Source organism: Oncorhynchus nerka, linkage group LG20 (assembly GCF_034236695.1).
Source record: "Oncorhynchus nerka isolate Pitt River linkage group LG20, Oner_Uvic_2.0, whole genome shotgun sequence".
Lineage (NCBI taxonomy): Eukaryota > Metazoa > Chordata > Actinopteri > Salmoniformes > Salmonidae > Oncorhynchus > Oncorhynchus nerka.
The window spans coordinates 4,268,135-4,295,284 of NC_088415.1; the positions used below are offsets into that span (position 1 = coordinate 4,268,135).

General features: G+C 39.4%; 1 protein-coding gene across 2 annotated transcripts in view; it reads left to right on the top strand.

The window, feature by feature from the left end:
• Positions 1-25,338, top strand: part of irak1 (interleukin-1 receptor-associated kinase 1) — a 36,319-nt gene extending 10,981 nt beyond the window's left edge. The window contains exons 5-13 of one of the 2 annotated variants that reach the window (XM_065005134.1): positions 2,755-2,928; positions 7,099-7,163; positions 13,153-13,267; positions 14,110-14,222; positions 18,177-18,387; positions 21,468-21,539; positions 21,719-22,012; positions 22,203-22,617; positions 24,841-25,338. In XM_065005134.1, the coding sequence (XP_064861206.1) occupies positions 2,755-2,928; positions 7,099-7,163; positions 13,153-13,267; positions 14,110-14,222; positions 18,177-18,387; positions 21,468-21,539; positions 21,719-22,012; positions 22,203-22,617; positions 24,841-24,959 (1,578 nt within the window). In that variant the 3' untranslated portion in view covers positions 24,960-25,338. The remainder of the gene's footprint in view (positions 1-2,754; positions 2,929-7,098; positions 7,164-13,152; positions 13,268-14,109; positions 14,223-18,176; positions 18,388-21,467; positions 21,540-21,718; positions 22,013-22,202; positions 22,618-24,840) is intronic. The other variant, XM_065005135.1, reaches the window with a different exon arrangement.
• The last annotated feature ends 1,812 nt before the right edge of the window (positions 25,339-27,150 follow it).

The window sequence follows — 27,150 nt, forward strand, 5'->3', positions numbered from 1 at the left end:
TAGTTCACGGTTACTAACACCGGTAGGAGTAGGAGTAGTAGTTCACGGTTACTAACACCGGTAGGAGTAGTAGTAGTTCACGGTTACTAACACCGGTAGTAGTAGTTCACGGTTACTAACACCGGTAGTAGTTCACGGTTACTAACACCGGTAGTAGTAGTAGTTCACGGTTACTAACACCGGTAGTAGTAGTTCACGGTTACTAACACCGGTAGGAGTAGTAGTTCACGGTTACTAACACCGGTAGGAGTAGTAGTTCACGGTTACTAACACCGGTAGTAGTAGTAGTTCACGGTTACTAACACCGGTAGTAGTAGTAGTAGTTCACGGTTACTAACACCGGTAGTAGTAGTAGTAGTAGTTCACGGTTACTAACACCGGTAGTAGTAGTAGTAGTTCACGGTTACTAACACCGGTAGGAGTAGTAGTTCACGGTTACTAACACCGGTAGTAGTAGTAGTTCACGATTACTAACACCGGTAGTAGTAGTAGTTCACGATTACTAACACCGGTAGTAGTAGTTCACGGTTACTAACACCGGTAGTAGTAGTAGTAGTTCACGGTTACTAACACCGGTAGTAGTAGTAGTTCACGGTTACTAACACCGGTAGGAGTAGTAGTAGTTCACGGTTACTAACACCGGTAGGAGTAGTAGTAGTTCATGGTTACTAACACCGGTAGTAGTAGTAGTTCACGGTTACTAACACCGGTAGGAGTAGTAGTAGTTCACGGTTACTAACACCGGTAGGAGTAGTAGTAGTTCACGGTTACTAACACCGGTAGTAGTAGTAGTAGTAGTTCACGGTTACTGACACCGGTAGTAGTAGTAGTTCACGGTTACTGACACCGGGTAGTAGTAGTAGTTCACGGTTACTGACACCGGTAGGAGTAGTAGTTCACGGTTACTAACACCGGTAGTAGTAGTAGTAGTTCACGGTTACTGACACCGGTAGGAGTAGTAGTAGTTCACGGTTACTAACACCGGTGGTGGTGGTAGTAGTAGTAGTAGTTCACGGTTACTAACACCGGTGGTGGTGGTAGTAGTAGTAGTAGTTCACGGTTACTAACACCGGTGGTAGTGGTAGTAGTAGTTCACGGTTACTAACACCGGTGGTAGTGGTAGTAGTAGTTCACGGTTACTAACACCGGTGGTAGTGGTAGTAGTAGTTCACGGTTACTAACACCGGTAGGAGTAGTAGTTCACGGTTACTAACACCGGTAGTAGTAGTAGTAGTAGTTCACGGTTACTAACACCGGTAGGACTAGTAGTTCACGGTTACTAACACCGGTAGGAGTAGTAGTAGTAGTTCACGGTTACTAACACCGGTAGGAGTAGTAGTAGTTCACGGTTACTAACACCGGTAGTAGTAGTAGTTCACGGTTACTAACACCGGTAGTAGTAGTAGTTCACGGTTACTAACACCGGTAGGAGTAGTAGTAGTTCACGGTTACTAACACCGGTAGGAGTAGTAGTAGTAGTTCACGGTTACTAACACCGGTAGGAGTAGTAGTAGTTCACGGTTACTAACACCGGTAGTAGTAGTAGTTCACGGTTACTAACACCGGTAGTAGTAGTAGTTCACGGTTACTAACACCGGTAGGAGTAATAGTAGTTCACGGTTACTAACACCGGTAGGAGTAGTAGTTCACGGTTACTAACACCGGTAGGAGTAGTAGTAGTTCACGGTTACTAACACCGGTAGTAGTAGTGGTAGTTCACGGTTACTAACACCGGTAGTAGTAGTAGTAGTTCACGGTTACTAACACCGGTAGTAGTAGTTCACGGTTACTAACACCGGTAGGAGTAGTAGTAGTTCACGGTTACTAACACCGGTAGGAGTAGTAGTAGTTCACGGTTACTAACACCGGTGGTAGTGGTAGTAGTAGTTCACGGTTACTAACACCGGTAGGAGTAGTAGTTCACGGTTACTGACACCGGTAGTAGTAGTTCACGGTTACTAACACCGGTGGTAGTGGTAGTAGTAGTTCACGGTTACTAACACCGGTGGTGGTGGTAGTAGTTCACGGTTACTGACACCGGTGGTGGTAGTAGTAGTTCACGGTTACTAACACCGGTGGTAGTGGTAGTAGTAGTTCACGGTTACTAACACCGGTAGGAGTAGTAGTTCACGGTTACTAACACCGGTAGGAGTAGTAGTAGTAGTTCACGGTTACTAACACCGGTAGGAGTAGTAGTAGTTCACGGTTACTAACACCGGTAGTAGTAGTAGTTCACGGTTACTAACACCGGTAGGAGTAGTAGTAGTTCACGGTTACTAACACCGGTAGGAGTAGTAGTAGTAGTTCACGGTTACTAACACCGGTAGGAGTAGTAGTAGTTCACGGTTACTAACACCGGTAGTAGTAGTAGTTCACGGTTACTAACACCGGTAGTAGTAGTAGTTCACGGTTACTAACACCGGTAGGAGTAGTAGTAGTTCACGGTTACTAACACCGGTAGGAGTAGTAGTAGTTCACGGTTACTAACACCGGTAGTAGTAGTTCACGGTTACTAACACCGTCTGTCTGTATCTTTCTCGTTAGTCTGTAGGTGTCTGTAGGTGTCTATCATTCTCGTTAGTCTGTAGGTGTCTGTAGGTGTCTATCATTCTCGTTAGTCTGTAGGTGTCTATCATTCTCGTTAGTCTGTAGGTGTCTGTAGGTGTCTGTGGGTGTCTGTAGGTGTCTGTATCTTTCAATAAGGGGTTGATACCAAAGCTGAAAGTGGATGAATAAAGTGTTGTTGTTCATCAGTGGTCCATCTCCAGAGGTCCCCTGCTGTCCAGTGCCATGTGTTGGCCATTTGAGGAAGTCCAGAGAGGAACAGAGGACTTCTCCCATGCCAAGCAGATAGGAGAGGGGGGGTTTGGACATGTGTACCGGGCTACCATGAGGAGCACCGACTTCGCTGTCAAGAAACTGAAGGAGGTATGCGACTTTTGGACCGCTCAGTCCTCTTCATCATAGAGGAAGATGGTTGATTATAAATAGATCTTGATGACTGTCAACCCTGGCAATATATCTCTGGGGTGTAAATGTTTCCTATCAAATCAAAAATATTTGTTAACAGGATAAAACGTGTGTAAAACTGTTGAAAGGAAATGCTTACTTACAAGGTCTTTCTCAACAGCCGTGTTCAATATCGACTGTTAAAGAGAGTAGAATGTCTCCAAATGATTTTAACCAACCCTTTATACTCGTTGGGAATTGGCCTATACGGATAAGGCTACATTGAAATGAAATGTTTCTTATAGAAATATGAAAATGCATAACCATCAATTGAAAGGGAACCGTTTGTACATTATGGGAAAAAACATGTATTTGACCAGGGGTGAGGACACAACAGCCTTCTTGACACAAGACTGAATTGAAACATTACACTGTTGATTTTGTACGTGCATTTTACACTTGTCGGACAGCCTGAATAGTCCATGGCTGGGGTGGCTTTAGTCTTTTTGGCATATTCCGGGCCTTTCTCAGACACTGCTTGGTATAAATGCCAACTGCTGATGACTTCGTTATTATTTCTGTTTCAACTGGTCAGTAAATGTCATTTGAATGAAATATATATATATATTTATTAAAAGAAAGCCAGTAAAATATATATATATATTAAAAGAAAGCCAGTAAAATATATATATATATATTAAAAGTAAGCCAGTAAAATATATATATATATTAAAAGTAAGCCAGTAAAATATATATATATATATATATATTAAAAGAAAGCCAGTAAAATATATATATATATATATATTAAAAGAAAGCCAGTAAAATATATATATATATTAAAAGAAAGCCAGTAAAATATATATTCATTAAAAGAAAGCCAGTAAAATATATATATATATATATTAAAAGAAAGCCAGTAAAATATATATATATATTAAAAGAAAGCCAGTAAAATATATATTCATTAAAAGAAAGCCAGTAAAATATATATATATATATTAAAAGAAAGCCAGTAAAATATATATATATATTAAAAGAAAGCCAGTAAAATATATATTCATTAAAAGAAAGCCAGTAAAATATATATATATATATTAAAAGAAAGCCAGTAAAATATATATATATATATTAAAAGAAAGCCAGTAAAATATATATATATTAAAAGAAAGCCAGTAAAATATATATATATATATTAAAAGAAAGCCAGTAAAATATATATATATTAAAAGAAAGCCAGTAAAATATATATATATATATATTAAAAGAAAGCCAGTAAAATATATATATATATATATATTAAAAGAAAGCCAGTAAAATATATATATATATATTAAAAGTAAGCCAGTAAAATATATATATATATATATATATATATTAAAAGAAAGCCAGTAAAATATATATATATATATATATATTAAAAGAAAGCCAGTAAAATATATATATATATTAAAAGAAAGCCAGTAAAATATATATTCATTAAAAGAAAGCCAGTAAAATATATATATATATATTAAAAGAAAGCCAGTAAAATATATATATATATATTAAAAGAAAGCCAGTAAAATATATATATATATATATATTAAAAGAAAGCCAGTAAAATATATATATATATATATATTAAAAGAAAGCCAGTAAAATATATATTCATTAAAAGAAAGCCAGTAAAATATATATATATATATATTAAAAGAAAGCCAGTAAAATATATATATATTAAAAGAAAGCCAGTAAAATATATATTCATTAAAAGAAAGCCAGTAAAATATATATTCATTAAAAGAAAGCCAGTAAAATATATATATATATATTAAAAGAAAGCCAGTAAAATATATATATATATATTAAAAGAAAGCCAGTAAAATATATATTCATTAAAAGAAAGCCAGTAAAATATATATATATATATTAAAAGAAAGCCAGTAAAATATATATTCATTAAAAGAAAGCCAGTAAAATATATATATATATATTAAAAGAAAGCCAGTAAAATATATATATATATATTAAAAGAAAGCCAGTAAAATATATATATATTAAAAGAAAGCCAGTAAAATATATATATATATTAAAAGAAAGCCAGTAAAATATATATATATTAAAAGAAAGCCAGTAAAATATATATATATTAAAAGAAAGCCAGTAAAATATATATATATATATTAAAAGAAAGCCAGTAAAATATATATATATATATTAAAAGAAAGCCAGTAAAATATATATTCATTAAAAGAAAGCCAGTAAAATATATATATATATATTAAAAGAAAGCCAGTAAAATATATATATATTAAAAGAAAGCCAGTAAAATATATATTCATTAAAAGAAAGCCAGTAAAATATATATTCATTAAAAGAAAGCCAGTAAAATATATATATATATATTAAAAGAAAGCCAGTAAAATATATATATATATATTAAAAGAAAGCCAGTAAAATATATATTCATTAAAAGAAAGCCAGTAAAATATATATATATATATTAAAAGAAAGCCAGTAAAATATATATTCATTAAAAGAAAGCCAGTAAAATATATATATATATATTAAAAGAAAGCCAGTAAAATATATATATATATATATTAAAAGAAAGCCAGTAAAATATATATATATATATTAAAAGAAAGCCAGTAAAATATATATTCATTAAAAGAAAGCCAGTAAAATATATATATATATTAAAAGAAAGCCAGTAAAATATATATATATTAAAAGAAAGCCAGTAAAATATATATATATTAAAAGAAAGCCAGTAAAATATATATATATATATTAAAAGAAAGCCAGTAAAATATATATATATTAAAAGAAAGCCAGTAAAATATATATTCATTAAAAGAAAGCCAGTAAAATATATATATATTAAAAGAAAGCCAGTAAAATATATATATATATATTAAAAGAAAGCCAGTAAAATATATATATATTAAAAGAAAGCCAGTAAAATATATATATATTAAAAGAAAGCCAGTAAAATATATATATATTAAAAGAAAGCCAGTAAAATATATATATATATATTAAAAGAAAGCCAGTAAAATATATATATATATTAAAAGAAAGCCAGTAAAATATATATATATATATTAAAAGAAAGCCAGTAAAATAAATATATATATATTAAAAGAAAGCCAGTAAAATATATATATATTAAAAGAAAGCCAGTAAAATATATATTCATTAAAAGAAAGCCAGTAAAATATATATATATTAAAAGAAAGCCAGTAAAATATATATATATATATTAAAAGAAAGCCAGTAAAATATATATATATTAAAAGAAAGCCAGTAAAATATATATATATATATTAAAAGAAAGCCAGTAAAATATATATATATATATTAAAAGAAAGCCAGTAAAATATATATATATTAAAAGAAAGCCAGTAAAATATATATATATTAAAAGAAAGCCAGTAAAATATATATATATTAAAAGAAAGCCAGTAAAATATATATATATTAAAAGAAAGCCAGTAAAATATATATATATTAAAAGAAAGCCAGTAAAATATATATATATATTAAAAGTAAGCCAGTAAAATATATATATATTAAAAGAAAGCCAGTAAAATATATATATATATTAAAAGAAAGCCAGTAAAATATATATATATTAAAAGAAAGCCAGTAAAATATATATATATTAAAAGAAAGCCAGTAAAATATATATATATATATTAAAAGAAAGCCAGTAAAATATATATATATTAAAAGAAAGCCAGTAAAATATATATATATATATTAAAAGAAAGCCAGTAATATATATATATATTAAAAGAAAGCCAGTAAAATATATATATATTAAAAGAAAGCCAGTAAAATATATATATATTAAAAGAAAGCCAGTAAAATATATATATATTAAAAGAAAGCCAGTAAAATATATATATATATATTAAAAGAAAGCCAGTAAAATATATATATATATTAAAAGAAAGCCAGTAAAATATATATATATTAAAAGAAAGCCAGTAAAATATATATATATTAAAAGAAAGCCAGTAAAATATATATATATTAAAAGAAAGCCAGTAAAATATATATATATTAAAAGAAAGCCAGTAAAATATATATATATTAAAAGAAAGCCAGTAAAATGATTCTTGTTTATATTGGATCTTGTTCTTATATTCCCTTTTGTAGAACTCTCCACTAGACTGGAGCGTAGTGAAGGAGAGCTTCAAGACCGAGGTGGAGAAGCTATCACAGTAAGCCGACAGTCTTAGAACCACTCCTACTTTTATCTCTGGCATCTCACTTCAACCTCGTTCCATTCCTCTTGGTTGTCTTTCTTTCTTTTCTAATAAATTATCCGTGTAGAAAATAGAGCTGCCCCTCCCCCCCAAAGAAAATCTTTGTCAATCAAGAGTCGTGTTCTTTCGACCAATTGACTGGTCAAAAAAATTTTAAACGTATATTTTTCTATATATAGACAGACCCTATGTGTTTTAATCAAATCAACTATATGTAGGCTACTGAGCTTGTTTGATGCTTTAAGGATACTGTGATGAAATAATTAAGACACAAATGACTCAAGAGGGAGCTAGAGATCAAGAACCTGTTCCTCGAACCACCACATCCCGTTGCTGCTGGCCTTTGTAGATTCTGCCGTTACTTTCCCGAAGTTGCCGGTAATAGGATACGCCAGGGGTCGACCACCTATTTTCCATTTGGAATCCCTAATTTATCTTACCAATTCTACCGATCAGTTATAATTTTCATATGCACATTTTCGTGGAATAATTTCATTTATTTTAGAATAAAGTCTTCGTATCTCAAGTCATTGTCAAGTGGTAAATACAAATGATATCTAAATTAAAATTATACAAATCTAAAATTGCCATTGCCAACTACAGTACCAGTCAAAGGTTTTGTCTCCTACTCATTCCAACGTTCTTCTTGATTTTTACTTTTTTTTTTATGCCTAGTGTGTGCAAAGCTGTCATCAAGGCAAAGGGTGGCTGCTTTGAAGAATCTCAAATATACAATATATTTAGATTTGTTTAGCACTGTTTGTTACTACATGATTCCATATGTGTTATTTTATAGTTTTGATGTCTTCACTATTCTACAATGTAGAAATAAGTTTAAAAAAAATAATGTTTGTTTGTTTGCTGGCCCTCGCTACATATTCGTCGCCAGACCCACTGGCTCCAGGTCATCTACAAGTCCATGCTAGGTAAAGCTCCGCCTTATCTCAGTTCACTGGTCACGATGGCAACACCCATCCGTAGCACACGCTCCAGCAGGTGTATCTCACTGATCATCCCTAAAGCCAACACCTCATTTGGCCGCCTTTCGTTCCAGTTCTCTGCTGCCTGTGACTGGAACGAATTGCAAAAATCGCTGAAGTTGGAGACTTTTATCTCCCTCACCAACTTCAAACATCTGCTATCTGAGCAGCTAACCGATCGCTGCAGCTGTACATAGTCTATCGGTAAATAGCCCACCCATTTTTACCTACCTCATCCCCATACTGTTTTTATTTATTTACTTTTCTGCTCTTTTGCACACCAATATCTCTACCTGTACATGACCATCTGATCATTTATCACTCCAGTGTTAATCTGCAAAATTGTAATTACTCGCCTACCTCCTCATGCCTTTTGCACACAATGTATATAGACTTTTTTTTCCTACTGTTGTTATTGACTTGTTAATTGTTTACTCCATGTGTAACTCTGTGTTGTCTGTTCACACTGCTATGCTTTATCTTGGCCAGGTCGCAGTTGCAAATGAGAACTTGTTCTCAACTAGCCTACCTGGTTAAATAAAGGTGTTCTCAACTAGCCTACCTGGTTAAATAAAGGTGTTCTCAACTAGCCTACCTGGTTAAATAAAGGTGTTCTCAACTAGCCTACCTGGTTAAATAAAGGTGTTCTCAACTAGCCTACCTGGTTAAATAAAGGTGTTCTCAACTAGCCTACCTGGTTAAATAAAGGTGTTCTCAACTAGCCTACCTGGTTAAATAAAGGTGTTCTCAACTAGCCTACCTGGTTAAATAAAGGTGAAATAAAATAAAATAAAAATATATATATTAAAAATAAAGAAAAACCCTTGAATGAGTAGGTGTGTCAACTTTTGACTGGTACTGTACATACAAACAGCCTACATAAAACCAACCAATAAACATTGCAACCTGCAGGTAAACATTTATCGGTGATTTTAAAAATAAATCACATTGGCTAACCATGGCCTGTCTGCAAGGAACTTGAAACCTTCTATCAACTTGATCCAGCCTAAGCGCTAACAAACTTCTATAAAATATTCTGGACCCTCAGTTTCCTGCGCCATTAAGCTCCAGACATACACAGCTGTATTTGCTCAAGGGATAAGAAGTAATCAGGTAATCCACCCGGCACAGCCAGAAGAGGACTGGCCACCCCTCATAGCCTGGTTCCTCTCTAGGTTTCTTCCTAGGTTTTGGCCTTTCTAGGGAGTGTTTCCTAGCCACTGTGCTTCTACACCTGTATTGCTTGCTGTTTGGGGTTTTAGGCTGGGTTTCTGTACAACACTTTGAGATATCAGCTGATGTACGAAGGGCTTTGTAAATAAATTTGATTTGATTTGAGGTAGGCTTATTTTATGACGTTTCCACCGGATCAGACCTTCTCCCCTTTCACGCTAAGTGGTTATCGAAAGGGAGGTAGCTGTAAAGATTTTGCAAATACCCCGGTAGGGCAACATCTGAAAAATAGCGTACTTGGTCGTGTGTACCGGTGTTCGACCTGTCGGCGAAAGCCAACCACTCCCACGACAGAGAGCAAGTTGATTGTCGACTTTAATGGATTTTGCCATTGTTGTCTCGCTGAAATTACTTTCAAATGACTGCTTGACTTGTTGACTTGGTGACTTGTTGACTGCTTGACTTGGTGACTTGGTGACTGCTTGACTTGTTGACTGCTCGATCCACAGTAGACATTGTGGGCGTCATTACGTCAGGTACCTACATTATATAGGTATGCACGGTAGCTTGGACATTGGGTTTTTAACATTGGTGTTAAACTAAACATGTTGGCATTTTTAGCTAATATCGTCCGATTCCGATATGTTCACCGATGTATATTGTGCATCCCTGGTAATAATGATATATTAAATGCATTAACAGAAATGACGGTAACCAAACAAACAGTGTAGATTAGAAATGATGGTAATTAACAGTAAATGTGATACTGGTGTGTCATCCCCGCGGCCTCTACAATGGATTAGTCCACTCTGACAGGCCTCTACAATGGATTAGTCCACTCTGACAGGACTCTACAATGGATTAGTCCACTCTGACAGGCCTCTACAATGGATTAGTCCACTATGACAGGCCTCTACAATGGATTAGTCCACTCTGACAGGCCTCTACAATGGATTAGTCCACTCTGACAGGCCTCTACAATGGATTAGTCCACTCTGACAGGCCTCTACAATGGATTAGTCCACTATGACAGGCCTCTACAATGGATTAGTCCACTCAGACAGGCCTCTACAATGGATTAGTCCACTCTGACAGGCCTTTACAATGGATTAGTCCACTCTGACAGGCCTCTACAATGGATTAGTCCACTCTGACAGGCCTCTACAATGGATTAGTCCACTCTGACAGGCTTGAATCAATACAGTTTTGTTGTTGTTGCAACTGCTCGACTAAAACATTCTCTATCGACTAAAACAATTGACCAGTGGACTAAATGGGGTCAGCCCCTAGTCTCCCCTATTCCACGTACATCAGACTGTACACCGTACCATCATACAGAAGCCTGACCAAGAAAAGCCCAGGTGGAGCAGGAGAATCAGAAGTTCCCTTTATACTGTCCTCTTCAGGCTTTAGCTGGTCTGCTGTGGTTAGTCTCTCTTCTGCTGGTCTGCTGTGGTTAGTCTCTCTTCTGCTGGTCTGCTGTGGTTAGTCTCTCTTCTGCTGGTCTGCTGTGGTTAGTCTCTCTTCTGCTGGTCTGCTGTGGTTAGTCTCTCTTCTGCTGGTCTGCTGTGGTTAGTCTCTCTTCTGCTGGTCTGCTGTGGTTAGTCTCTCTTCTGCTGGTCTGCTGTGGTTAGTCTCCCTTCTGCTGGTCTGCTGTGGTTAGTCTCTCTTCTGCTGGTCCGCTGTGGTTAGTCTCTCTTCTGCTGGTCCGCTGTGGTTAGTTTGTCTTCTGCTGGTCTGCTGTGGTTAGTCTCTCTTCTGCTTTTCTGCTGTGGTTAGTCTCTCTTCTGCTGGTCTGCTGTGGTTAGTCTCTCTTCTGCTGGTCTGCTGTGGTTAGTCTCTCTTCTGCTGGTCTGCTGTGGTTAGTCTCTCTTCTGCTGGTCTGCTGTGGTTAGTTTGTCTTCTGCTGGTCCGCTGTGGTTAGTCTCTCTTCTGCTGGTCTGCTGTGGTTAGTCTCTCTTCTGCTGGTCCGCTGTGGTTAGTCTCTCTTCTGCTGGTCCGCTGTGGTTAGTTTGTCTTCTGCTGGTCTGCTGTGGTTAGTCTCTCTTCTGCTTTTCTGCTGTGGTTAGTCTCTCTTCTGCTGGTCTGCTGTGGTTAGTCTCTCTTCTGCTGGTCTGCTGTGGTTAGTCTCTCTTCTGCTGGTCTGCTGTGGTTAGTCTCTCTTCTGCTGGTCTGCTGTGGTTAGTTTGTCTTCTGCTGGTCCGCTGTGGTTAGTCTCTCTTCTGCTGGTCTGCTGTGGTTAGTCTCTCTTCTGCTTTTCTGCTGTGGTTAGTCTCTCTTCTGCTGGTCTGCTGTGGTTAGTCTCTCTTCTGCTTTTCTGCTGTGGTTAGTCTCTCTTCTGCTGGTCTGCTGTGGTTAGTCTCCCTTCTGCTGGTCTGCTGTGGTTAGTCTCTCTTCTGCTGGTCTGCTGTGGTTAGTCTCTCTTCTGCTGGTCTGCTGTGGTTAGTCTCTCTTCTGCTTTTCTGCTGTGGTTAGTCTCTCTTCTGCTGGGGTCTGCTGTGGTTAGTCTCCCTTCTGCTGGTCTGCTGTGGTCAGTCTCTCTTCTGCTGGTCCGCTGTGGTTAGTTTGTCTTCTGCTGGTCTGCTGTGGTTAGTCTCTCTTCTGCTTTTCTGCTGTGGTTAGTCTCTCTTCTGCTGGTCTGCTGTGGTTAGTCTCTCCTTCTGCTGGTCTGCTGTGGTTAGTCTCTCTTCTGCTGGTCTGCTGTGGTTAGTCTCTCTTCTGCTGGTCTGCTGTGGTTAGTCTCTCTTCTGCTGGTCTGCTGTGGTTAGTTTGTCTTCTGCTGGTCCGCTGTGGTTAGTCTCTCTTCTGCTGGTCTGCTGTGGTTAGTCTCTCTTCTGCTGGTCTGCTGTGGTTAGTCTCTCTTCTGCTGGTCTGCTGTGGTTAGTCTCTCTTCTGCTGGTCCGCTGTGGTTAGTCTCTCCTTCTGCTGGTCTGCTGTGGTTAGTCTCTCTTCTGCTGGTCTGCTGTGGTTAGTTTGTCTTCTGCTGGTCTGCTGTGGTTAGTTTGTATTCTGCTGGTCTGCTGTGGTTAGTCTCTCTTCTGCTGGTCTGCTGTGGTTAGTCTCTCTTCTGCTGGTCTGCTGTGGTTAGTCTCTCTTCTGCTGGTCTGCTGTGGTTAGTCTCTCTTCTGCTGGTCCGCTGTGGTTAGTCTACCTTCTGCTGGTCTGCTGTGGTTAGTCTCTCTTCTGCTGGTCTGCTGTGGTTAGTCTCTCTTCTGCTGGTCCGCTGTGGTTAGTCTCTCCTTCTGCTGGTCCGCTGTGGTTAGTCTCTCTTCTGCTGGTCTGCTGTGGTTAGTTTGTCTTCTGCTGGTCCGCTGTGGTTAGTCTCTCTTCTGCTGGTCTGCTGTGGTTAGTCTCTCTTCTGCTGGTCTGCTGTGGTTAGTCTCTCTTCTGCTGGTCTGCTGTGGTTAGTCTCTCTTCTGCTGGTCCGCTGTGGTTAGTCTCTCTTCTGCTGGTCTGCTGTGGTTAGTCTCTCTTCTGCTGGTCTGCTGTGGTTAGTCTCCCTTCTGCTGGTCCGCTGTGGTTAGTTTGTCTTCTGCTGGTCTGCTGTGGTTAGTCTCTCTTCTGCTGGTCTGCTGTGGTTAGTCTCTCTTCTGCCAAGCAGGTCATCTTTACTCTGCCTATATGCTCTGTTTCTTCCTCCTATTGTTGAATAAAGTGCTGCTCCGTCTGTACGATTTATCCCCTGAAAAAAAAATACATCTGAAAAGTGTCTTCTTCATTGTAAGATGCAGACAATAGGCCATGTTGTAGGTTTAGCAACAAACAAAACAACTCTGCCTTTCCCCTCCCAGATACAGACATCCCAATATTGTAGACTTTGTGGGCTACTGTGTTGGACAAGGAACCTACTGTCTGCTCTATGTCTTCATGCCCAACGGTTCTCTGGAAGACCAGCTGCACAACCAGGTTAGTATTTTATTCTTCATATCTTTAAAACTAAAGAACATTGACTGGGGACTGCTATTGAGACAGACAGGTACTGCTATTGAGAGACAGGTACTGCTATTGAGAGACAGGTACTGCTATTGAGAAGAACGGGGACTGCTATTGAGAAGAACGGGCACTGCTATTGAGAAGAACGGGGACTGCTATTGAGACGGACGGGGACTGCTATTGACAGACAGGTACTGCTATTGAGAGACGGGGACTGCTATTGAGACGGACGGGGACTGCTATTGAGACGGACGGGGACTGCTATTGTGAAGAACGGGGAATGCTATTGAGACGGACGGGGACTGCTATGGAGACGGACGGGGACTGCTATGGAGACGGACGGGGACTGCTATTGAGACGGACGGGGACTGCTATTGAGACGAACGGGGACTGCTATGGAGGCGGACGGGGACTGCTATGGAGACGGACGGGGACTGCTATGGAGACGGACGGGGACTGCTATGGAGACGGACGGGGACTGCTATGGAGACGGACGGGGACTGCTATGGAGACGGACGGGGACTGCTATTGAGACGGACGGGGACTGCTATTGAGACGGACGGGGACTGCTATTGAGACGGACGGGGACTGCTATTGTGAAGAACGGGGAATGCTATTGAGACGGACGGGGACTGCTATGGAGACGGACGGGGACTGCTATTGAGACGGACGGGGACTGCTATGGAGACGGACGGGGACTGCTATTGAGACGGACGGGGACTGCTATCGGGACAGCTTATTAAACTATGAGAAAGGAGGACATGACACAAGGGTTTTTGGTATGTGTTGACTGTGTGTGTGTGCCTCTCCCACAGGCCAGTGCTGCCCTCTTCTGGCCACAGCGTGTCAGTGTGTTGCTGGGCACAGCCAGAGCCATTCAGTTCCTCCACTCCTCCTCTCCGCAGCTCATACATGGAGACATCAAGAGGTAGGCTTTACCTGGCTACCCATCCACATCGTTCTTCTGGATTTGCCTTCCTCCCCAGATGATTTCTAGAATGTGAACACATTCTGACCGTTCTGATTGTTCCCAGACACAGATGGGTTGGGCCAGAGACGGCCTACTCGGTGTTGTCAACTTTGATATTCTGATTGGTTCGATTTGTAAAAGACGATCCAATCACTGATGCATTTTGGTACAACGCCCCTCCATTTTGAAGTCACACAAACTTCTTCTAGGAGGGAGAGACTATACAGAAACGCCTGGTGCCCAAACTGATGACATATGTCGAGCAGCTGAGAGTTGTGGAGACGAATGGATTGGGTTCAGCCGTCCTGATGAGCCCTTCCCAGCTAGTTAGTTCAGTCAGTCATCCTGCTGAGCCCTTCCCAGCTAGCTAGTTTAGTCAGCCGTCCTGATGAGCCCTTCCCAGCTAGCTAGTTTAGTCAGGCGTCCTGATGAGCCCTTCCCAGCTAGCTAGTTCAGTCAGCCGTCCTGATGAGCCCTTCCCAGCTAGCTAGTTTAATCCACCGCCCTGATGAGCCCTTCCCAGCTAGCTAGTTCAGTCAGCCGTCCTGATGAGCCCTTCCCAGCTAGCTAGTTCAGTCAGTCATCCTGCAGAGCCCTTCCCAGCTAGCTAGTTTAATCAACCGTCCTGATGAGCCCTTCCCAGCTAGCTAGTTTAGTCAGTCATCCTGCTGAGCCCTTCCCAGCTAGCTAGTTTAATCAACCGTCCTGATGAGCCCTTCCCAGCTAGCTAGTTCAGTCAGTCATCCTGCTGAGCCCTTCCCAGCTAGCTAGTTTAGTCAGCCGTCCTGATGAGCCCTTCCCAGCTAGCTAGTTCAGTCAGTCATCCTGCTGAGCCCTTCCCAGCTAGCTAGTTCAGTCAGTCATCCTGATGAGCCCTTCCCAGCTAGCTAGTTCAGTCAGCCGTCCTGATGAGCCCTTCCCAGCTAGCTAGTTTAATCCACCGTCCTGATGAGCCCTTCCCAGCTAGCTAGTTTAGTCAGCTGTCCTGCTGAGCCCTTCCCAGCTAGCTAGTTCACTCAGTCATCCTGATGAGCCCTTCCCAGCTAGCTAGTTCAGTCAGCCGTCCTGATGAGCCCTTCCCAGCTAGCTAGTTCAGTCAGTCATCCTGCTGAGCCCTTCCCAGCTAGCTAGTTTAATCCACCGTCCTGATGAGCCCTTCCCAGCTAGCTAGTTCAGTCAGTCATCCTGCTGAGCCCTTCCCAGCTAGCTAGTTCAGTCAGTCATCCTGCTGAGCCCTTCCCAGCTAGCTAGTTTAGTCAGCCGTCCTGATGAGCCCTTCCCAGCTAGCTAGTTCAGTCAGTCATCCTGCTGAGCCCTTCCCAGCTAGCTAGTTTAATCCACCGTCCTGATGAGCCCTTCCCAGCTAGCTAGTTCAGTCAGTCATCCTGCTGAGCCCTTCCCAGCTAGCTAGTTCAGTCAGTCATCCTGCTGAGCCCTTCCCAGCTAGCTAGTTTAGTCAGCCGTCCTGATGAGCCCTTCCCAGCTAGCTAGTTAGCTAACGTGGCCAGTTTTTTTTTCAATCCCACTTGATTTTATTTAGAGTAGGATAACTTCCTACGCGAGAAATAACTTGTAATATTGGTATTTAGTAACCATCTGGATTTCACCGTGATAGTCTACTGCTCAATAGGGAGAGTTTGCACTGCTAGCTGGCCACAACAACATGGGGCAAAGTGTCCTTCGCTCCCGCTTGCCATAGTAAGGAGAGGGAAGTAGCTAGATAGTGTAGTCAATATCAAGCCAGTAAGGAGAGGGAAGTAGCTAGATAGTGTAGTCAATATCAGGCCAGTAAGGAGAGGGAAGTAGCTAGATAGTGTAGTCAATATCAGGCCAGTAAGGAGAGGGAAGTAGCTGGATAGTGTAGTTAATATCAGGCCAGCAAGGAGAGGAAAGTAGCTAGATAGTGTAGTCAATATCAGGCCAGTAAGGAGAGGGAAGTAGCTAGATAGTGTAGTCAATATCAGGCCAGCAAGGAGAGGAAAGTAGTTGGATAGTGTAGTCAATATCAGGCCAGTAAGGAGAGGAAAGTAGTTGGATAGTGTAGTCAATATCAGGCCAGTAAGGAGAGGGAAGTAGCTAGATAGTGTAGTCAATATCAGGCCAGTAAGGAGGGAAGTAGCTAGATAGTGTAGTTAATATCAGGCCAGCAAGGAGAGGGAAGTAGTGTAGTTGGATAGTGTAGTCAATATCAGGCCAGCAAGGAGAGGGGAGTACTGTAGCTAGATAGTGTAGTCAATATCAGGCCAGTAAGGAGAGGGAAATAGCTAGATAGTGTAGTCAAGATCAGGCCAGTAAGGAGGGGGGAGTACTGTAGCTAGATAGTGTCGTCAATATCAGGCCAGTAAGGAGAGGGAAATAGCTAGATAGTGTAGTTAATATCAGGCCAGTAAGGAGAGGGAGGTAGCTAGATAGTGTAGTTAATATCAGGCCAGTAAGGAGGGGGGAGTACTGTAGCTAGATAGTGTAGTTAATATCAGGCCAGGGTGACAGCGAAAGCGATTATAGTGATTTTCACCGAAAATGTACAACTACAGCATTAACGTTATATTTTAGTAAAACATTTTTTTTTTAAATAGCAATAACTCAGATTGAAACAAAATTATTCTGAACACAATCCCAAGTCCCAACTTCGGCAGACAAGTTTCTAATTGTCCCTGAAGTGTGTAGCCACATCTACAAACTAGCTAACTGGCTAAGGCTCATCAGGAAGACCGACTGAACCGAACCCGTTCTCGTCTCCACTCGACTCTTACTGCGCTACAGGCAAGAGGTAGGCTGCTCTGTTATATTCAGGCTGAGTCAACAGGCAAGAGGTAGGCTGCTCTGTTATATTCAGGCTGAGTCAACAGGCAAGAGGTAGGCTGCTCTGTTATATTCAGGCTGAGTCAACAGGCAAGAGGTAGGCTGCTCTGTTATATTCAGGCTGAGTCAACAGGCAAGAGGTAGGCTGAGTCACCAGGCAAGAGGTAGGCTGCTCTGTTATATTCAGGCTGAGTCACCAGGCAAGAGGTAGGCTGCTCTGTTATATTCAGGCTGAGTCACCAGGCAAGAGGTAGGCTGCTCTGTTATATTCAGGCTGAGTCACCAGGCAAGAGGTAGGCTGCTCTGTTATATTCAGGCTGAGTCACCAGGCAAGAGGTAGGCTGCTCTGTTATATTCAGACTGAGTCAACAGGCAAGAGGTAGGCTGCTCTGTTATATTCAGGCTGAGTCACCAGGTAAGAGGTAGGCTGCTCTGTTATATTCAGGCTGAGTCACCAGGCAAGAGGTAGGCTGCTCTGTTATATTCAGACTGAGTCAACAGGCAAGAGGTAGGCTGCTCTGTTATATTCAGACTGAGTCACCAGGTAAGAGGTAGGCTGCTCTGTTATATTCAGGCTGAGTCAACAGGCAAGAGGTAGGCTGCTCTGTTATATTCAGGCTGAGTCACCAGGCAAGAGGTAGGCTGCTCTGTTATATTCAGACTGAGTCACCAGGTAAGAGGTAGGCTGCTCTGTTATATTCAGACTGAGTCAACAGGCAAGAGGTAGGCTGCTCTGTTATATTCAGGCTGAGTCACCAGGCAAGAGGTAGGCTGCTCTGTTATATTCAGGCTGAGTCAACAGGCAAGAGGTAGGCTGCTCTGTTATATTCAGGCTGAGTCAACAGGCAAGAGGTAGGCTGAGTCAACAGGCAAGAGGTAGGCTGCTCTGTTGACTGAATCATACCTTTGTCCCCATCATTTCTTACTACCATATTAAGTCTCCATCTCATCTTTGAAATGAGAAATTAGCCTCTAGAAGATTAACCAGGTGATGACAGATCCACAGCTGATGCTCTGACATTTTTGAAGGACAACTTGGCACAAGAAATAACTGAAGTTTGCATTGATCCTAAATGCTTGGTTTTCTTTTTTTGATCGATCCCACTCCAGCTCTAACATCCTACTAGACGAGCACCTGGAGCCTAAGCTGGGGGACTTTGGCCTGGCCCGGTTCTGCTGTAGCCCCAGCAGTAGGTCCGCTGGTAGAACCACCACGGTAGCCTATACCAAGACAGTGAGGGGAACACAGGCGTACTTACCTGACGAATACCTCAAAACAGGCGCGTTGGGAGTAGCCATTGACATCTTCAGCTTTGGAGTGGTAGGAGGAAAGCACACACTGGACTACACTATTATACAGTAGCCTAGTAGTATATAATAGTATACTACTATACTACTGTACTGGGCTACATTACTCTATTATATTAATGTACTATTGTACTATACTACTCTACTATACTAATTTATTTTACCTTTATTTAACTAGGCAAGTCCGTTAAGAACAAATTCTTATTTTCAATGAAGGCCTAGGAACAGTGGGTTAACTGGTCTAGGAACAGTGGGTTAACTGGTCTAGGAACAGTGGGTTAACTGGTCTAGGAACATGTACTATACTACTCTACTATAACACTCTACTATACTACTCTGTATTACTATACTATACTTATGTACTACTCTACTATATTACTGTACTTTACTACTCTACTATAACACTCTATATTACTGTACTATACTTATGTACTACTGTACTACATTACTGTACTTTACTGCTCTACTATAACACTCTATATTACTGTACTATACTTATGTACTACTGTACTATATTACTATACTATACTAATGTACTACTCTACTACTCTACTATTACTGTACTATACTAATGTACTATACTGTTCTATATTACAGTACTATGCTGCTCTACTATACTACTCTACTATGTATTACTCTACTATACTAATGTACTAATGTACTACTGTACTATACTACTCTACTCTACTAGTGTACTACTGTACTATAGTACTCTACTATATGAACGTACTACTGTGCCATATTACTCTATTACTGTACTATACTAATGTACTACTGTGCTATACTACACTAATGTACTACTGTACTATACTATTATATTACTGTACTATACTACTCTATCTTACTGTACTATACTATTATACTGATTTACTACTGTACTATACCACTCTACTATACTATACTAATGTACTGTTATACTACTCTATATTACTGCACTATACTACTATACTATACTGATGTACTACTGTACTACACTGCTCTACTATACTACTATATTACTGTGCTATACTACTCTATCTTACTGTACTATACTACTATACTAATTTACTGCTGTACTATACTACTCTATATTACTGTACTATACTAATGTACTACTGTACTATACTACTCTACTATATTACTGTACTATACTACTCTACTTTATTACTGTCCTACACTACTCTACTATACTAATGTACTACGGTACTATACTACTCTACTCATCTACTATATTACTGCACTATACTATATACTATACTAATGTACTACTGTGCTATACTACTCCACTATACTAATGAACTACTGTGCTACTCTACTGTATTACTGTACTACTCTACTATACTAATGTACTACTGTACTATAGTACTATACTACTCCACTATACTAATGCACTACTGTACTATATTACTGTACTATACTAATGTACTACTCTACTACTCTACTATTACTGTACTATACTACTCTACTATACTAATGTACTATACTGCTCTATATTACAGTACTATGCTGCTCTACTATACTACTCTACTATGTACAACTGTACTATGCTAATGTACTACTGTACTAATGTACTACTGTACTATACTACTCTACTATATTACTGTACTATACTACTCTACTTTATTACTGTCCTATACTACTCTACTATACTAATGTACTACGGTACTATACTACTCTACTCATCTACTATATTACTGCACTATACTATATACTATACTAATGTACTACTGTGCTATACTACTATATTACTGTACTATACTACTCCACTATACTAATGAACTACTGTGCTACTCTACTGTATTACTGTACTATAATACTCTACTCTACTAGTGTACTACTGTACTATAGTACTCTACTATACAAATGTACTACTGTACTATACGAATGCACTATACTACGCTACTATATTACTGTACAATACTACTCTACTCTACTAGTGTACTACTCTACTATAGTACTATACAAATGTACTACTGTACTATACTATATGAACGTACTACTGTGCCATATTACTGTACTATACTAATGTACTACTGTACTATACTACTATATTATTGTACTATACTCTTATACTGATTTACTACTGTACTATACCACTCTACTATACTATACTAATGTACTGCTATACTACTTTTTATTACTGCACTATACTACTATACTATACTGATGTATTACTGTACCACACGGCTCTACTATACTACTATATTACTGTGCTATACTACTCTATCTTACTGTACTATACTACTATAATAATTTACTGCTGTACTATACTACTCTATATTACTGTACTATACTAATGTACTACTGTACTCTACTACTCTACTATATTACTGTACTATACTAATGTACTACTGTACTCTACTACTCTACTATATTACTGTACTATACTTCTCTATTTTACTAATGTGCTATACTACTATATTACTGTACTATACTACTCCACTATACTAATGTACTACTGTGCTACTCTACTGTATTACTGTACTATACTACTCTACTATACTAGTGTACTACTGTACTATACTACTATATTAAGGTAATATACTACTATACTATACTAATGTACTACTGTGCTATACTACTCTACAATATTACTGTACTATACTACTCTACTACACTAATGTACTACTCTACTATACTAATGTACTACTATACTAACATACTACTGTACTATGCTACTGTACTATACTACCCTATTACTGTACTTTAATACTCTACTACACTGATGTACTACTCTACTAAACTAATGTACTACTGTGCTATACTACTATATTACTGTACTATACTACTCCGCTATACTAATGTACTACTGTGCTACTCTACTGTATTACTGTACTATACTACTCTACTCTACTAGTGTACTACTGTACTATACTACTATATTACTGTACTATACTACTATACTATACTGATGTACTACTCTACTACTCTGCTATATTACTGTACTATACTACTATACTAATGTACTACTCTACTCTACTATTGTACTACTGTACTATGCGATGCTCACAGACCTACAGATACACACAACATAGATGCCCACCAAAACTACTGTTTCAATGACCTGGTAGATGTGATGTCACACAATCACCTTCCTTGTCTTCTCTTCCTCAGGTGCTGCTGGAGGCTCTGACTGGTCGTAGAGCTTTAGAAGTGGACCACAGCCAATCCAAAGCGGTCTACCTGGTGAGGGTGACGCAGTTGAGACTCTAATCTCTGTTCCTTGCGAGAGAAATAAAAGACCCCATGAACCACTAGTCACACTGACACGACCGATCAGATGTTCTGTAACCTGTATAATGTAATAATGTCTGGCAGTTTAAAAAATAAAAAAACTTAACGTCTTGTATAATTTACCTCTTCAGAAAGACCTGGTGAAGGAGGCTGAAGACGACGGAGGTCATCAGGTCAAAGGGAGGTCAAAAAGGACTTCAGAGAAAGTGTCCCAGGAACAGTCTAGTATTCCTCCAGCCGCTACACATATCTGGCAGAAGCACCTGGACCCCAGACTGATGGGAGGCTCTCTTTCTAGCTCATCCAGGGTTTGTACGGCAGGTCCGGGCTCCTCTTCTCCAGCCCCACACGGCTCCCTGGATCTGACTACTCTGGCCTGTCGCTGTCTGGAGGCCCGGGGGAAGAAAAGGCCCCCCATGACAGAGGTAATACTTGTCACCGTGTGAATTTAAACAAGTGACCAGGCTCAATTAAATTTAAATTACAGTCAATTCAGAAAGTAAATCCGAATTCCAATTTCCCTCGTTGAAAAGCATTGAAGAGAATTGTAATTTCAGTGTACTTCCTGAGTTGAAATGGACTTGACTCCAACCCTAATTGTGACGTGACTCCTAGGTGTTCCAGGCGCTTCAAGACATCCATACCAGTTTGAAGGCCTCGGACAAAGCCGTATCCTCCTCTTCTTCTCCTTCTCAACAGTCCTTCCCCAAACCTCCTCAATCATCCATAGACTCATGTATAGACTGCCTAACAGACGTTCTGTCAAAAGTGGGTCCACTGGAAGACACCTACCACTGCCCTCCACACCCCTACTCGATCTCGCCTCACCCGTCCTCGGTCCTCCCTCCTTCCTCCTCCTCCTTCCTTGGTCCATGTGAATCAGACGAGAGCCAAGGTTATTCCCAGTACTGTGCTCCTCCCTCTCAGCTCCCCCATAGTGACACCCGATCAGACCCCCAGACCTCCATGCCGTGTGGTTGGTCTTCACCAGCCAGACAGTTACGCTCCAGGTCCCCGTGCTCAGCGTCAGGTAAGAGGATTAGTTGTCTCAGAGCCCAGGGGTAGAGGGTGCACAGCTCAACTCCATGAGGGCTGCATTCATTGGGGATTTTAGTTTTACTTCGTCAGTGCCCGTTAAAACGCACCTTTTGGGTCATGTTCATCAGCAGGGATGGAAAGAGTTCTCAAATAGCCTTCTTCAGTAACAGTCCTGTTATTTCAGTGATAGTTTACTCTAGTAACAGTCCTGTTATTTCAGTGATAGTTTACTTCAGTCCTGTTATTTCAGTGATAGTTTACTTCAGTAGCAGTCCTGTTATTTCAGTGATAGTTTACTTCAGTCCTGTTATTTCAGTGATAGTTTACTTCAGTAGCAGTCCTGTTATTTCAGTGATAGTTTACTCTAGTAACAGTCCTGTTATTTCAGTGATAGTTTACTTCAGTCCTGTTATTTCAGTGATAGTTTACTCTAGTAACAGTCCTGTTATTTCAGTGATAGTTTACTTCAGTCCTGTTATTTCAGTGATAGTTTACTTCAGTAACAGTCCTGTTATTTCATTTATAGTTTACTCTAGTAACAGTCCTGTTATTTCAGTGATAGTTTACTTCAGTAACAGTCCTGTTATTTCAGTGATAGTTTACTCTAGTAACAGTCCTGTTATTTCAGTGATAGTTTACTCTAGTAACAGTCCTGTTATTTCAGTGATAGTTTACTTCAGTAACAGTCCTGTTATTTCAGTGATAGTTTACTCTAGTAACAGTCCTGTTATTTCAGTGATAGTTTACTTCAGTAACAGTCCTGTTATTTCAGTGATAGTTTACTCTAGTAACAGTACTGTTATTTCAGTGATAGTTTACTCTAGTAACAGTACTGTTATTTCAGTGATAGTTTACTCTAGTAACAGTACTGTTATTTCAGTGATAGTTTACTCTAGTAACAGTACTGTTATTTCAGTGATAGTTTACTCTAGTAACAGTCCTGTTATTTCAGTGATAGTTTACTCTAGTAACAGTACTGTTATTTCAGTGAGTTTACTCTAGTAACAGTCCTGTTATTTCAGTGATAGTTTACTCTAGTAACAGTCCTGTTATTTCAGTGATAGTTTACTCTAGTAACAGTCCTGTTATTTCAGTGATAGTTTACTCTAGTAACAGTCCTGTTATTTCAGTGAGTTTACTCTAGTAACAGTACTGTTATTTCAGTGATAGTTTACTCTAGTAACAGTCCTGTTATTTCAGTGAGTTTACTCTAGTAACAGTACTGTTATTTCAGTGATAGTTTACTCTAGTAACAGTCCTGTTATTTCAGTGATAGTTTACTTCAGTCCTGTTATTTCAGTGATAGTTTACTCTAGTAACAGTCCTGTTATTTCAGTGATAGTTTACTTCAGTAGCAGTCCTGTTATTTCAGTGATAGTTTACTCTAGTAACAGTCCTGTTATTTCAGTGATAGTTTACTTCAGTCCTGTTATTTCAGTGATAGTTTACTCTAGTAGCAAAACTGTTATATTAATAACATTTTACATCAGTAAAATAAATATACTCAGTAACAGTAAGGACAGTGTAATTTGTAATTGGTTATTAGGCACAAAAGGGAAGAAAGTGGAATGAAACAGGGAGAGACTACCTAGACTTGTCCATTCATATCTTTTCTTTTGCAAAACGATGTGTCCTTCTGAAGTAACACATCCCTGGTTTCCCAGGTCTAAACTAGTCACTGATTTTTAAATGGGGCAACAACTAAAAACAACACTGACTGCATCTCTCGTGGCCTGGAGTTGTGGACCTCTGCCCTTACCCACCACTGTCTATCTGACCTGTTAGGAAACATAATCTCTCTCTCTGCCAGGCTTGCCCTGCCATTGACTAGTTGTAAATGCGTGCAAAGAGCGTTTCATTCACAAGATGGCGCTCTATGACGAAGGCAGAACACAGACCGAAGAGCTTTTTTTTCCTCAGATATTTGTAAGCTGCTCTTTCTTTCCGTGATCTGACCTTTCCTTTACATTCAACTCCCTAACTGTGCTTGTCATGGTGCAAATAGCTTATCTGACTACAAGTCAAAGTATGTACTATTGTCAGTATGCTCAACAGCTGTTGTTTTTCTATCTGGTTTATGGGATGACAAAATCACTTTATAAAAAAATAAATAAAATACAAAATATATATTTATATTGTTTTAATATTAATAAATAAAAATATTTGTATTTTTTTATAAATTATATAGTGATATATATATATATTGATATTTCAGATGCTGAGATGAACCCACAATGCCGAGGACCAGAAGAGAGTGATGAGCTTGATTATCTTTCCAGTGAGGCCAGTGAGAGTCAAGCCAACACGCCCAGACAGACCAACGCTCACAACTAACAACCCAGGCTACCATTACACACTGCAAGTACCTAAACAAACGAAGCCATGTGGGTCTGATCTGCGTCTCATACTTTGGCCAACAGTCAATATTGGCTGTTATGCAAGTGCAGTTTGGGAAGAGCAAAGCAAATGTTGACTTGACAAAAAAAAAAGCAGGATTGGAGTATGTTCCATTTTTATTTAAAAAAAAAAAACTGAAGCATTGCGGTTTTGATATCGTGAAATGTAATCAAATCCAAGCATTTCTTTCACGCATCACTAGTTATGGTTACAATTTGTACAATGTATCTTTTAGATAATTCAGACAACTGTATGATTTGTATTTGTACAATATGAATGTCAAGGTTTTCATTAAATAAACTTGAACTGGACTGACCACCTGCTCTGATTCTTCGCACCTTAGTACACATGCACTCACCCATACACACTCACACATATACACACACCCATACACATGCACTCACCCATACACACTCACACATATACACACACCCATACACACTCACCCATACACACTCACACATATACACACACCCATACACATGCACTCACCCATACACACTCACACATATACACACACCCATACACATGCACTCACCCATACACACTCACACATATACACACACCCATACACATGCACTCACCCATACACACTCACCCATACACATGCACTCACCCATACACACTCACACATATACACACACCCATACACATGCACTCACCCATACACACTCACACATATACACATGCACTCACCCATACACACTCACACATATACACACACCCATACACATGCACTCACCCATACACACTCACACATATACACTCACCCATACACACTCACCCATACACACTCACCCATACACACTCACCCATACACACTCACACATATACACTCACCCATACACACTCACCCATACACACTCACCCATACACACTCACACATATACACTCACCCATACACACTCACACATATACACTCACCCATACACACTCACCCATACACACTCACCCATACACACACCCATACACACACACACACCCATACACTAATGCTACGTACATCACAACTGTTGCTACGCAGACTCTTAATTCTACTCAGTTTATACACTGCCCTCATCCCGACCTTCCCCAAAAACCTGTAAATATTGGACTAAATTGTGCCTTCCTGTTATACTTCTGCTCAAATGTATTTTTCTATTCTACTGACGTTTCCTTTTATGTTTCTATTATTATTATTTGATGTCTTATTGTTGCATTGTCAGGAAGGAACCCGCAACTAAGCATCTCATTGGACGATATATCCCGTACATACGACTAATAACTTGAAATACGCCAGTTACAAATAAAATATTTTTACACAATTAGGCCTATCAATCATGATTTAGAAGTCTGCTGAACATGTATTGTCTACTCTCGTAAAGAAAGTAGAATTATTTGGATATTAATTGATTTAAGTTTTGGTAGTCGTATGTATGAGAGACACATGGTACACATCATCCAATGAAAGGCTTACGTGCAGGTTCCTTCTGGACAATGCAACAACAATGTGAATTATTTAATTATGTGAACAATATGAATTTATAGAATTGTCTGGTGTGTTGAGTTTGTTATCAAGAGATGTAATTGTGACAATTGTATTTTAATCCAATGTATACAACATGTCCCACAATGTACTTGGGTCATTTCACCAATTCGGTGCCTTTTGAAAAGTGTAACTTGGTCCAATTTTATATTTTATTTCACCTCATTTTAACATTATGTCATAAAGAATACACGTTGTGAACTTCATAAAAACACGTTTTCTCATTTCAAGAGGTTAAATAATGAAAATGACAATAGTAAATAACTAGTAAACGAAAACCCGTAAACTATATTTTGGTGTTTGTTTCATTAGTCGATTGTTGACATAGTCCCAAAATGTTTTGCTTGTTAGCACTCAAGGTTTCAAGATATGCAACTTTCAAAATACATAAATCAACCCTGTATGATGAAAAACGCATCCTATGGGATTAATCTGTGAAGAGGACACTTCACCAGTGTCCATTGAAGGTGAGCATTTGCCCACTGAAGTCGGTTACGACACTGAACTGCAGTCAAGTCAAGACCCTGGTGAGGATGACGAGCACGCAGATGTGCTTCCCAGAGACTGCTTCTGACCGTTTGTACAGACCCACAGTTTCATCAG